This window comes from Acanthaster planci, linkage group LG15 (assembly GCF_054643075.1).
Source record: "Acanthaster planci isolate LZ-2023a linkage group LG15, COTS_SCS, whole genome shotgun sequence".
NCBI lineage: Eukaryota > Metazoa > Echinodermata > Asteroidea > Valvatida > Acanthasteridae > Acanthaster > Acanthaster planci.
In genome coordinates, this window is record NC_141791.1 from 14124566 (window position 1) to 14136583 (window position 12018).

Genomic DNA, 12018 nt, shown 5'->3' on the forward strand with positions numbered 1-12018 from the left:
AACAAAAACAGTGCAACTGAAGTGAATGCTGGCTGTTTAAACTGGGCAATTATTTGACAGTTCAGGTTTTCAAAAAAATTCTTGTTTTCCCCAATTTTACAGGAAAAAGTCTGACGTTATCAATTATCATTGCGACCAATCCACCTCAGATTGCGACTTATAACCGTGCAATAAAAGTGACAGTTGATGGGCCAAGAGAACCAAGAAGTAAGTACATTCTGCATTATTTACTTCACAATAACTGAAATAAATAAATCTGCAAATTAAGACTGGATACACTTTTGAAGGTTTGCACTTATGCCACAAGGTTCAACAGTCTGTCAAGACTAGTTTACTTGATTTTGTCGCTTTCATCCTCTACGATGCACTAGTTTCTTCAAGCTACAAATACAAATGGGAATCCCAGAAAGTATTTCCAAGAAAATGAATTTCTGGTTTTGCTTTTACAAATTGGAAGTTGGGTCTTGTCCAGAAAGGAAAATAATCTTCGCGGAGTGGGTTGCTTTCTCAACTGTGTCAAGTATTATAACTTGTAGATTGTACCGGGACGCACACTGGGATTTGATGGCAGAAAAACCCTTTCCATTCTAAATATAAATACCAAGGAGATTCCCATATACAGGTACATGAAGGTGCATCTGGGCCAATGAAAATTGACAAGTCAAACTTTAAAAAGTTTTGTGTTTCCATTTAACAGCCAAGGAAAGGAACCCACTGTGTGGTTATTCAAAACCTAATGGCCATAAAGGAAAGCAATACCCACTTCCCTAAATGAAACTTTCACTTTCAATTCAGGAGCCCCAAAGTTTGCTCTGCAAATTAAAAGGACAGGTAGACCACTGACTGCTGGTTGCAAATACTGTGCACCCCCCTGGCAAAAACTGGAAAGTCCCCCTGGCAGGAATTCAAGTTGGAATGCCAGTATTAACTGGAGGCATCAGAGTTTGAGTCATTTGGTCGGCCTCACAAGCAAGCTATGACATGAACAAGATGAACTTGATATAAAACAAGTTATTTGGGGGTTAGCAAAGTGGCAGAAGTCTTTGTACTACAAGCCAGGATGTTATAATTTTGGGGTGTAAAAGGGTGTCAGAAGACCCAGGAATCAGTTGCCAAATGCCAGGATTATTAGTTCCCACAAAGGATGTGTGAATGTGTGACAAAAAATTAAAATAGTAAAAAATTTACTGGTTTTCTTGTCATCATATTCACATTCAAATCAACCTATCAGACTGAGATTTTCCCCTTTTATTTCATTTTTATATTAAGTTGTATTAATTAGACATAGACTTCTCTCTTTGAAGCCAACCTTAGCCATCTTTGGGGGGCGGGTTGGGGGCTGGTGTAAAGATTTGGCTTTGGTCCAGAAAAATGAGGGTTATCGGTTTCTGAATGAAAAAAAGGAATAGGTCTGTGAAAAAAAAATAGCCCAACTGCCGGGATTTGTGTCTTCCCTTCCCGCAAAAACCACAAGATATGCAGAAGGACAGTGGGCTTGTGTTACGACAAAAAAGGTGATTGTCCGGACTGGTTGTATTCCCGCCATTTTCAGGGTGATTCATGTTGGGTGGTGCATATTTAACAGGTTTGTCACCTGGTGTATTGCAACACAACCAGTGGAGTCCTCCTGGCATGTGTATCTCTTCATCTGTCCAATCCTGTCTCTTGGAATACCATGACATTCTTTGCTGAAGGGTGTTTGAAGTGGAAATTTAGATAATCATAAGAAATTCACTGTTACTCATTTACAGTTGGCTGGCTGTCTCTTACAGAAATGGGATGAAATTTGGGCAGCTACTGTTATTGAATCCTAATGGCCGTTATTTTCATCCAAACGACTACATATGAAGTTATAATTCTCGGGTGGTAAAATAGTCTTCTGTTAATCACAAACTAAAGTCAAATTTAAAGGGGATACTTTGGGATGAATTACTGTGAAGTGGTATAGGTTTATTTTGAAAGAAAAATGCAGTACTTAATGCACAATAGGATAAACGAACGATTTGCTTCAAACGGGGTTAAAGAGTGTATGCAGTGTGGAATTGTGGATGAAACATCTGTGTAAAATTGATTTATTCACAACACACTTATTGTACAACAAAGACAGAGTAGGTAGGAGAGTTAGTTAACTTCTTCCTTGGTGATTGTACAAAAAAATGTTTTTTGGTGTAAAGTTAATTTTTGGATAAACTTATTCTCAATTATGGCTACCTACTTCTTGCTACTGGTTAATTAATGAATGCCTGGGGGTAGCCACTTCCTCCAAAAATAAGGAACAACATTGGCTTGGACGGCCAATGTTGCTTAACCCGTCGCTGCTACCATCTCTAAACAATTGATTTTATTCCACATAGCCCCAGTTTGTACCTTCTGTCCAGTAGGTGAGCAATGGTGATTCACGGTGGGCGGTTAGTGTGGAGTTTTCTATTTCAGTAGCGGGGTAGTCTAAATTTACCATGGGTCGATGCTAGAAAGACACGTTGATGCGAGGGGCAGCCCCCATATGATAGTGACTCATGGTATGAATGTTACTCACAAGGTGTTAGAGTGTTCAGCGCTGGTAAATGTTCAGGTCAGAACCAGGCCAGGTTGGGGGGGGAGGAAGAGGTTTATTTAAAGATACTACCTTTGTATTCCTTACAAGGAAGATGAAAGTTTTTAAAAGCATTTAGCATTCTCTGCGAGTGGAAATCTTTGAATTAAGCTGAAGTGGAGGCTTGTGTAACGGAGACAGTCCAACTCTCCATGAAGAACACTGATTGGGGGTGGGTGAGATGTGAACCAGTGACCCAGGATATAATTGTGATGGTGTGTTACCAACTAAGCCATCAGCTTCAATGTATGTATCCTGATATGAGCATCTGCCAGTGAGTCATTTCACTCAACTTAGCTCGTTGCATTGTGGTCCTCTCAGATGGTGAACATCCTAATGAAGTTTGTGAAAATGCTTGCCCGGATTTCCTTTATCTGTATTACAAGAGGTGTTAGGATCCAAACATTAATTGACAACTTGAATTCATTAACACTAGGAGTGGCGTATGTTGACTAAAGTCGCCATGAGAGGGAACCAAAGTTCGGCCAAAAAGTTGGCAGAGCATTGTTGAAATTGGGTTAGGCATATCCAGGTCAAGATGGGGGCAAAGGCAATTTCCGCTGGCATTGTGAAGTATTAGTAAACAATTGAGTGATTTGCTATCAAACAGTGTTTCTGCTTTGTGAGTTCTGGCAGTGGGATTCTAAAGGCTTATCGCAATTAAGCTTTAGATTTCTAGCAGTGATATGACAAATTCAACTCTGAGGCACATTTGGGGTTTGAAATTAAGACTCTTAGAATGGAAGTTACATGTTTGTTGCCGTGAGCAATGAAATAACATCACATGCTTTGTTGCTTACAAAGGTTACCAGGTTATCAAATGTCTTAATAATGGTATAGGGGCCTACGGAAGAAGGGTATATTGGTGTGTCTTTGGAACAGCTTTAGACAAACAGAGTATTTGTGTAAAGATTGACTTTGTTCAGTAGTAGTGGCATAAAGTGATTAAATCGTGTGTGTTGAGTGGTATGGTTCATTAGCAACCTAGCCGATATGCTTTAGTGTGCCTATGCTGTATGTTCATAGAATGACTTCCAGAAATACTTTCTCTTGTGTACCGTGAGTGCACTGCAGCCTTAAGTATTGGTTTCAGAGAAGTGATGGGTTGGGGATGCTATTCGAGTACTTCAGTAAGCCCTGACCTAGTTCATGACTGGAATGGGTAATGTGTCCAAAGGAGAAATCCAATTGAGTGTCATGGTTACATCTGCATCAGCACGGGTGAAAAAGTTTGCTGACCTGGTGATGATGCGATGCAAACCGCAATCACTGATGAACGAGGAGCGTCAGTTTCATCGTTGCCTGAGGAGGGATGACTAAAAAGCATCTCAGACCAGAGAGCAGCAGCAGGGATTTGGCTGGATTTTTTTTACTCTTCTTGGCCTGTTTCTGGATGTGTGTCAGGTGAAAGTCTCATCTGGGGATTTTGTTCCCAAAAGATGTTTTGAGTGGCTTTTGAGAGGGAATGTCATGCAGACATGATTTTGGATGTACAAAAATGGACCAACATCTTCAAGCTAGAAATGGGTGAGATTTGTTTATCTGAAATGACTCGAATTTTGATTGAATTTCCATATTCCGAAATCCCTCCCAAGTTACTTCATCCAAAGCTACAAACTAATGGAAAGAACTGGATGTAGGAAAGGGAAGAAATAACCACAAATGAAAAGAAAGCATTTGTGACTGGAGACGTTGGAAAATGAACACCAGAGTAAAATTCAACAATATCAGCTCTCATCCTTCACTTCCTGTGAGTCATCCAATGTTATCTCAACTTCAACAAGTTCTACAAACAAATTAAGGGTTCAATCCTGGTCAATAGATATACCACTCATCACTGATTAGCCAATCAGGGTAAAGATCCTACCAGCCACAACCAATCAGATGCCGTCTTACAAGCCCCATCCAGTGAGTAATCTTCTGGCCAATTGGAGCATAGCTGGTATGCTGCATGACCAATAACATTATGTGTTTTATGTGGGTGTGGAGCTCATTAGCATAATGTGACCTTCTGAGGGTTGGTTTTCCAAGAAATGATAAATGGTAAAGGAACTTGGCCAACCATATGCACCATATACACTGGATTATTTAATCAGGCCTTGTGGAGCATAAACTATGAATGGTTTGAATTTATTTGGGTAATCTAAAAGTGATGAAATTATTGGCAAAAAAAGACAATGTGGAATTCTCAGATGACTGGATAAATGGGAAACTTTCCTCTGTAATTTCATTTACCTGTTCATCAATTTGTAAAAGCCACAGTTCTTGAAGCAGGTGTAGAGATCGTGGAAGAGGAATGAAATACATGTATAAAACTGACAAAATAAAACCAGACTTTCAAAGTAATACAGTCTTTCCACAGAGCAACCATCATTGTCTTGCTCCGTTTCACCCACAACACAGAGCATTACACTCTGAATGCCCAGAGTAGAGTCACCAACCTATCTCAAGTGATGCATTATTAAATAACTCATGTGCAAGTTGTGAAGACCTCAAACCAACCAAGTTTTATCTTTGTGTATCAACAACAGACAGGAAACACCGTGCACTCATTGGACATTACTGATGAATACTAGAACAGCAAGTTTCCACTGATAAGAACGACAAGAATCAACAGCGTGGTCAATGACAATTCCCCGCTCTGTAATTCTTTGTTTCACCTTGCACCCCTCCAGAAGAGCTTCTCGGAATGAGACCACTGACTCACCCTGAACATGCCAGACACATTGTGTGATTGATGGCTGCAGCTTAAACCTGTGAATGTAGATTTAAGTTGAATAGAGACAAAGGTTGTTTCAATTGAGACAGGAGGCAAAGCCAAGAGTTCGTTCAACCTGGGAAAACCTTCTGAGCCAGTTAACAAGTTTCTTTCAAAAATCAAGTCCCTTTTCTTCATACCTTGTTAATAATTCTTTGACACCCAGTTAAAAGAAAACTCAGTCCAAGGCTGCAGAGTTTCTCTGCTGCAAGAGTTGGAACATGTAGGACTTGATTTTCTCCCTTGAAACCATGGGTGGTGGGGGGAGGGGGTGGCCACTGATGTGGTGACAGTGGTCCAGTGATGGCCCAGTACCTGAGCCCCACAGTACAGGAGGTCTGTGGTCCCTATTTACAACGCAGGAGAGCTCAGGCTAAATAAAGACTCACCAGACAAGACAGAAGTAAGAAAGGGCTTGGATGTAGGGATTAGCTGTCTTCCCCACACAGTGAAAATGATCAATCAGACAACAGTCCCGGACCTCAGTAATGTGATTGAATAGAATGGCTCACAGGTGTGTAGGGGAGAGAGTTTGGTTTCTCAGAAATGCACTCTCCAGAGAGCTGTTATAATTGTGCTAGAGGACAATGCTCTAGGCAGATTAAGCCAACCAGCCGACAGCCACTTGTTCTGCAAAGCTTTTCTCAGAAATGCCTCTACTTGATGGCTCATCAATTACTGATTATGCAATTCTGTCTGAACAAATTATCTTCCAGTGATCTAATTTTCCCTGTTTAACTTTCAAAGGATATGTTTTCAATATTTCAAAGTGGCATGAGTTTAAACTGAAGTGATTTTGGTCTTTTATGTTTATCTTATTTGAAAGTGGGTACAGAGGACAACACTTCATGAATCAACCAGTGAGTGGTTGATGAGTTTGTCTTTGAATTGTATCTCTTTCACATTAAATTCAAATCTCATTAGTGTCGCCCATAAATCTACGACATTTTAAATAGATGTTGATTTCATTCTTTTTGTTCTATATGCGAGTCTTTCAGCCCCCCCCCACATAAAGTGTTCTTTTGGTTGTCTTTCTCCCAAGTTTTCTAAATTTTTCATGTTTCTCCCCTCCTTTTTTATCTGCCTAGGACATCGGCCAAAGCTTGAGGAACCTCGCGTGCACCAGTCTCTCCCAAACCCCGGCCTGCCATTCCCTAATCGCATTGGGGAGCTGACGGGTTTCTCGCCCGCCAAGACCCAGCCTATGCCTCAGCCCCCAGTGCGCAGCATCCGACCTCAGGTCCTCAACACTACCAACAACTATCTGGCCGTTACGCAAGGTTTGTACTCAATTTCTGCCAGATTTTTATCTTAGAGTGAAATGAAATGGATTAAAGTGGGAGTTCAGCCTATAATTGTTGGAAAAACCAGGGTGGTATTCGCCCAACTCGGTGACTATTTCAGATACTGCCAGCAAAATGCTTGATATACATGTTGCTCAGTTGGTACCCCATCAGAATGGTAATCCAAAGATTGAAGGTTGAAATGTTACTCTAGTCAATGTTCTTCGTTAGACTGGGGAGAAAATATTGTGAGGTTTAAAAGCATTTCATTTTCATTTCGTAGCAGTTAAGAAAAGCTGTACTGTACAGTACACTGACTTCTTTGAATGTGTACGCAACTGAATACATGCTTTTCCCCTGGCTATTGCTTATGCTATATCTATGCAATGTAAATGGCGCATGCCTTGCATAAACATCTGAGAAATTTAATACACACAATAAGATAAAAAACATGCGAATTGTGAAAATGCACATCTTGAAGTGACATGCCAATGTTAGATCAGAGCTTTAAAATGAAACTGTTCCTTTGAGGGGGATCTACAGAAAGAAAGATCAATGACACTTGGGGAACTCCATATTTGGTTGCTTCTCCAACTTGCAAATTGGTGTTTAACTTTGCCCTGTGAATGCTGTGGGTTGGTGAATGAAGTTTCATAACATAAGCCCCATGGGTGTTGGTCTACTTTTGGACTGGAATTTCACAGAAAGTGCAACTTTCCACCTTCAACTGGACCACTGTTAACGATTAAGAAAAGAAACACCGAATACACCTGTAGATTGCAAAACTTTGTCAATATGGCAGGATTTGGAATGAACCATGTCTTAGGGAAACTGTCAATAAAAAATACCTTACAGGGATTGAGTTAAAGCTTCAAGTCCATTCCAATCGATGGCGCTCATGTACATCCGTCATTTTATCTTTGTTTTGCAAAGATTTCAAAATGAAAAAGGAAATGTGGGCAGGAAACGACTGTGTGAATTTCTAAGCATTTGAACCGGAACCAATGCATCAGTTTGTACCAACTACACACGTACATTTCCAGAGCCTGAGATGGAGGTCTGGGTCACATGAAGTCATGTCTTTATTGAAATCTCTTCACTGGGAGATAGCGGGGAAACCCAGGATCTCCTTCCTAACACACACTGGCACTGCACCCAGGAAAAGTCCAAATATTGATGACGAAAAGCATTGACATGTACTCCAGTTTTGGTGGGTTTCCTCTAAATTATGACGGATCTTTGGTACTTGTACCAACTACTGACTGACTGATGCTGGCAATATCCATGACAATGCAATATGTTCAAACTATTAGCACATACTGTGACTTTCACATTAAAAACAAATGGGCCAGTGTGCTACGGGAAATGAGTTATTAAAGTTTACAACATTCACGGACGAACTGGAAATTATCTTTTTTATTTAGAAAGACTCCTCGGCTTAAATAAGGCCCCAAGGGGGTCATTCATTTAAGCCTTACCATAGATGTCTTCTCTGGAAAAATAATGAGTATCATGAAAGAGTTTGTGGTGAACTATTGTGGTATTTAACAGCAGTGATGGCAGTTCAATTGCCCAGTTTGTTGAAATTGTGTGACGGATTGTTACAGTTGAACTCTGAGACTGAAGCTGGTCTGTGAATTTCATTGGGGCCACTCAAGTTTAGCAAAAGCTCATCTGTATGCCTCCACATTCCCAAAACCATTCAACAAATGAAAGTAATTCAACACTTCAAGGCAAAGTTTCTGAGTACGCTAAAAATAAGAGTACCAAAGAATCCCCTGACATTGAAATGTATTAAGGATGGAAAGGACAGATAAACAAGAAGCATATCTATGCACTGTCTTCATCAAGTTTGCTTCCAAACAAGCAACAAACTACACACCCAGATATCAGAGAGAGAAGACAATTGGATTAACAAAAACCTATTCGGAACCCCTTCCATATAAATCCTTTCAAAACCCCACAAAACAAAATTGCTCAACAAGTAATTAAGACAACAGGAAATTGACACACTAAGCCACCTGCTAAGTCTTCTATTATTGAAGGCTGCCTGCCCAGGCCTTGATGCCATCTGACAAACAAGGCTATGGGATATCCTACTTCCTGGAGTCATGAATATCTGTCAAAGTAATCAGCTCCTCCCAACATATGATATAGCAGAAGAGAAAAAAAAACACTTCCTAGAAATGTTTTTTAATGATTATGCAATTAAAAACAACTTGAATTGAACATGCTTTAGATTTTACAAACCTGTACAACAAAATCTTTCCCACATGTAAGATAATAAAAAATGTCCGAACAAAATGTCCCCAGTGTGATTTTGAATATTTGGAAAATACAGTCCAATACTGCAAATGTAATTCTACGGAGGATTATTTGTCAATGGTAATACAAACAAATCCATTAACTCCCTTCTGGTTAGATTAATATACCGGTGAATAAACAGCTACACCGCGCAGTACAACCAGCAATAAAAGTCTATTTTGGGATTGCCTGCTTCAGATGTCGGATCGTAATCGGAATAACAAATTTGTGAATGAATATCACGCGTGTACAGCAAAGCAAGGCTTGTGGTTTCCTTGCAAGCAAGCTAACAGGATCAATAAACACACATACTACGACGTAAATGTCCGATATCAGTTAGGAAATGAATTGCCAGTGATGGACTCGTATTTGAGGTGAAGCATTTGTGTGTCTGCATAATAATCCTTCACTTAGTTAATTTTATTCACTTAGGTGCAGTGTCAGATGACCTATCCATATTTCTGACACAGGGAACCCCTGGAGTTTAGAATTAACCCCAAAGTAAAGATAGTCCTGTTCCTTTCAAATGTTCCATTTTCAAGTAACAATAGATACAGGATTGAGTATTCTCTATTTTACATTTCATTCTTATAAACTGTACTTATGTACATGTACTACTTCAGATTAAAATAATACACATTTTTTTGGGGGGGGGATATTATTAGCATAAGGTCAAAGTACTACGTAAGGCTGAGGTTCACCAAACTTTGATTGGTTCAAACATAGGCATTGTGGCAATGGCTCAATCCTCCTAGTTTCATGAACTAGGTTTGTTGTTCAGATTTTCTACACCTGAAATATTTCCATCCAGTCTTTCAAATCTTATTTTTGAGTAAGGAAATGAATGTCCCTCAAAGAGGGAGATGTACTTTTGTGAGTTCAAGTGGAGGACAGACATAATGCTCTAGTGAAGGAACTTAATTGCCTTCAGGGAATTCAGGCTGTCTGAAGAAAAACTGTACGATAAATCTCATTATTTCCGCATTTGACTGGCTGCATTTCAGAGTAATGCTACAATCTTACAACCGGCCAAGCAGGAGTTACTAGCCTCTTCTGCCCCCCCAAATGCTACTGTAGTATGCTTCGAAGGACCATTTCTGACACTAAAATTTATCCTGTGAGATGTTTCAGATTTTTGTCCGGTGTGTTGTTATAAATGAACTTGCCTTGGAGCAATTTACCATCATTGTTCAGGCTGAATTCTCCGTTTCTAATCAACCTGACAGGCTGGAGCTCATTTCTGGACAATTCAAGGTCGGGTCAAATCCAACCTGGCCGGCCAGTCCAGTATCTTCTGAACTTGTGACCCTGGGAAAGACCAGAGATTGGCTTGAATGGACAGCCCCTCCGGACTGGGCAGTTGTTATGACCTGTCATCACCTCTATAAAAACACCCCTCAGTAATAACTGCCAGGGTTGGGACAAATGAACAGTGCTAATGTATGCAAAACAAAATGGAGAAAAAGCAATTTGGGACAGGATGCTCCGAGGGGAGAGACATATGGAGACATTACACTTGCTTTATTACCCTCTTTTCTGCAATTATTGTTTTACATTTGGATTGTTTTCACATACAGAATAACATCAAAGAAAAGACACTATATATAATCTTACTTGGGGGGGGTGGTAGTGTGGATGGGAAACACCTCTCTCTTCCTCCCCATTACACTGTCTGTTTCATATTAATTTCTTAGTTCTTAAGAGGTGTTTGATGTTGACAAGCCCCCCCCCTGGCATTCCACAGGGGTGGATGAGGCCAAGGTTATGCGACAATAACAAAAACTCAGCAAAGGGGTAGGCTAATTCAGGAAACGGCATATGATTGGCCATATTTGGGATTGCCGGATGTGAACTGGGAGATTTTTTTGATGGACAGGATTTAGCCGCGCCAAAATGTGCAGCACCACAACTAATTAGAGGTTGCGGTCACATTTGGACCCACTTTAAAATATTTCATTTCTTCTGAAAGTTGCATCGATTCCTGATTGATCATACTCTACAAAAAGAGAGGGCTGTGAGTCGTTCTGTGAGTCGTTCTTTGACAGAAAAGGAGATGTAAAACACCAACATCCGACACTCAGACACAAACTGTCAGGACGCTAAACCCCTGAACCTTAGCACTAGTCATACTCTATGTATGATGGGAAGACCAGTTCATTTATGACTTGAGTTTTATATACTTTTAACTACCTACAGAGCCAAAATTGAAGCGTGTTGCCTAAAGTTGACATGGACAGGTGAAACCTATTCAGAATGTCTTGTATTTTATTTATAAATTTAATAATGAAAGTGGTTGCCAACTTGCCATGCACGTGCGACTTCTTTATACATGCACACGGTTGTTTATATTTCTTGGGCTTCAGCCAGAAGAGGGAAACTAAAGTTCAAACTTCACATTTTTGTCACCTGGTGCAGTGTCTTTAGTTCCAACTTCACCATTTTTGTCACCTGGTGCAGTGTCTTTAGACTGTTGTGCACCTGTGTGTTACGGTGAGTCAATCATGCAGGACAACTACTGTTTTCTTTCTCTGTTTGAATACATATATATTGTCATGAGTGCAGACGGTCTCCAAGCAGTCATGCATCGGAGTCATCACAATGATTTCCCAAACTACAGACCAGCATCATTTCCACTTTTATCCAAAGACTGAAGCACGTGACCAGTGGATAATCCGAGTCTTTCCACTTTAGACAGAGAGAAAGAAAAGGAGAACAATGACCCATTGTTGTTGTTGTAAAATGAGAGGATATGTTGAAATCTGGTGCACGATCGTTCCGTGGTCAATCATGCACTGGTGACTCACTGGATTTTTTTTCCTCCACTGAGTTCATTATGTCATGCCATTCCGTTGAAATTCATGTCATAATTTCATTGGAATTACAGCAAGGTCAAGACAGCTTCTATGGTAAACTACTTGGCAGTTGCTGACATAAAGGTCACTCTCTCCTTAGTGGGTGGTCACATGATTACATTCCATTATTTCTAATACTGGCCTGAGTGGAGCCCATAAAACTACAATGTACAAAAAATGTCAGACACACGAATAAATAAACACAGTGCTGTAACCAGAGGGTTCAGA

At 40.2% G+C, this 12018-nt stretch overlaps 2 protein-coding genes across 5 annotated transcripts in view; one reads left to right on the top strand and one right to left on the bottom strand.

Moving 5' to 3' along the window:
• LOC110978851 (runt-related transcription factor 1-like) overlaps positions 1 to 12018 on the top strand; it is a 29289-nt gene that overhangs the window by 10942 nt on the left and 6329 nt on the right. The window contains exons 2-3 of the mRNA XM_022234146.2: positions 103 to 207; positions 6440 to 6631. Coding sequence (XP_022089838.1) covers positions 103 to 207; positions 6440 to 6631 — 297 coding nt within the window. The remainder of the gene's footprint in view (positions 1 to 102; positions 208 to 6439; positions 6632 to 12018) is intronic.
• ate1 (arginyltransferase 1) overlaps positions 1 to 12018 on the bottom strand; it is a 30539-nt gene that overhangs the window by 2149 nt on the left and 16372 nt on the right. The window contains exon 11 of one of the 4 annotated variants that reach the window (XR_015427788.1): positions 3833 to 4010. The exons of 2 other annotated variants lie outside the window; for them this stretch is intronic. The gene's annotated coding sequence lies outside the window, so the exon portion shown is untranslated. Of the gene's footprint in view, positions 1 to 3832; positions 4011 to 10422; positions 11624 to 12018 lie in introns of those variants that run through there. One more of the 4 variants, XM_022234150.2, reaches the window with a different exon arrangement.